The following is a 1,225-nucleotide window of genomic DNA, read 5'->3' as shown; positions in this document are numbered from 1 at the left end:
AATGGTGGGTCTTTCAGGCTTTTTTTTAGACACCATTTTTGTGTACTGCACAGCACGCAATGATCCTAACAACTACTTGCAAATGTCCTAAGTCGATGCTTTTTATTTGCAATTTTTTAGTGGGAAAATTAACAGATAAACCTACATTTTGTAGTTGCTTAAATGTATACAATATAATTTTGTCTGTCCATCCACCTATCTATCTATACACCTATCCATATATCTGGTATATATTACGGTATAAATATATAGTATATCTATGAACATCTATATCCATGTTTTATCTATACATCCATGTATATAGATTTTAAATTACATATCCCCACCCCTAAAAATAGAAAGTACGCCGTTAATGCAGGTATCAACTCTCTCCGTATGTCTACTTAAGTAGGCTTAGGCACGTTTAAGGCATCAGTCGTCCCGTGACCACCTTCGAGTGACTATCTACTCCGCTGCTTGTCCTGTCACGGTTCTAGAGCTACATAATGGCCGCTCAAGGTACGGTTTAATGTCCAGCTCATACGGTCTTTGCAAAACCGTGTCTGGGAATTAGTTTGTGAATAGACGTTGAAAATTATACTTGTGATATGCGAATGCTAACGTTATTTGAGGAAGTGGGTCGTAGAATAACATAGAGTTTCAGTTATGTGTTAAGAATTGTCAATGTAATTTGTTTTTAAATTGTGGATTATATATTACCGTAATTCACTGGAAATCAATAATTGATGAGATTTCCATTTCCTAGACTATAATGAGAAATTCTGACAATTTGGAACTGCTTTTCTTACGCCAATGTTTCATTTCACTGCCTTTTCCCTATTTTGTCTTGTCGTGTTTATTTTTGCAGTTATTATTATTAGGTAATACTATTACAACCCTGGTAGAATGACAACCATTGAACCGTCCCTTTGTAGGAATCACCTTCGCCGCCCTCCTCCTCGCCCTGGCCGCCCTCACGCACGCAGCCGACACCACCCACAAAGACGACGCACGACTTTTCTACGACGACGGCAACTACTCCGTCATCGTCGGCTACGAGTGCCTCTTCTTCATCGGGGTCCTGGTATTGGGCCTGCTCTTGCTCCCGTCTTTCCTGGGGCTCCTGGAGACACCGGCTCAGCCCTACGAGTACACCACGTGAGTTTCACCTCATGTGATGGGGCTTTGTTTCTGCAATTGATCTCTTTGTAAATGAGCTTTGAATAATGGCATTTACTCTACATGA

At 40.5% G+C, this 1,225-nt stretch overlaps 1 protein-coding gene across 1 annotated transcript in view; it reads left to right on the top strand.

Moving 5' to 3' along the window:
- Nucleotides 1-418: 418 nt before the first annotated feature.
- The window catches only part of LOC119593809, a 1,167-nt gene continuing 360 nt past the window's right edge, over nucleotides 419-1,225 (top strand). Inside the window, exons 1-2 of the mRNA XM_037942839.1 lie at nucleotides 419-498; nucleotides 915-1,137. Of these exons, the coding sequence (XP_037798767.1) occupies nucleotides 486-498; nucleotides 915-1,137 (236 nt within the window). The 5' untranslated portion in view covers nucleotides 419-485. The remainder of the gene's footprint in view (nucleotides 499-914; nucleotides 1,138-1,225) is intronic.

Source organism: Penaeus monodon, chromosome 32, assembly GCF_015228065.2.
Source record: "Penaeus monodon isolate SGIC_2016 chromosome 32, NSTDA_Pmon_1, whole genome shotgun sequence".
In the NCBI taxonomy this organism is placed as follows: domain Eukaryota; kingdom Metazoa; phylum Arthropoda; class Malacostraca; order Decapoda; family Penaeidae; genus Penaeus; species Penaeus monodon.
This window is presented reverse-complemented; position numbering and strand designations above follow the sequence as displayed.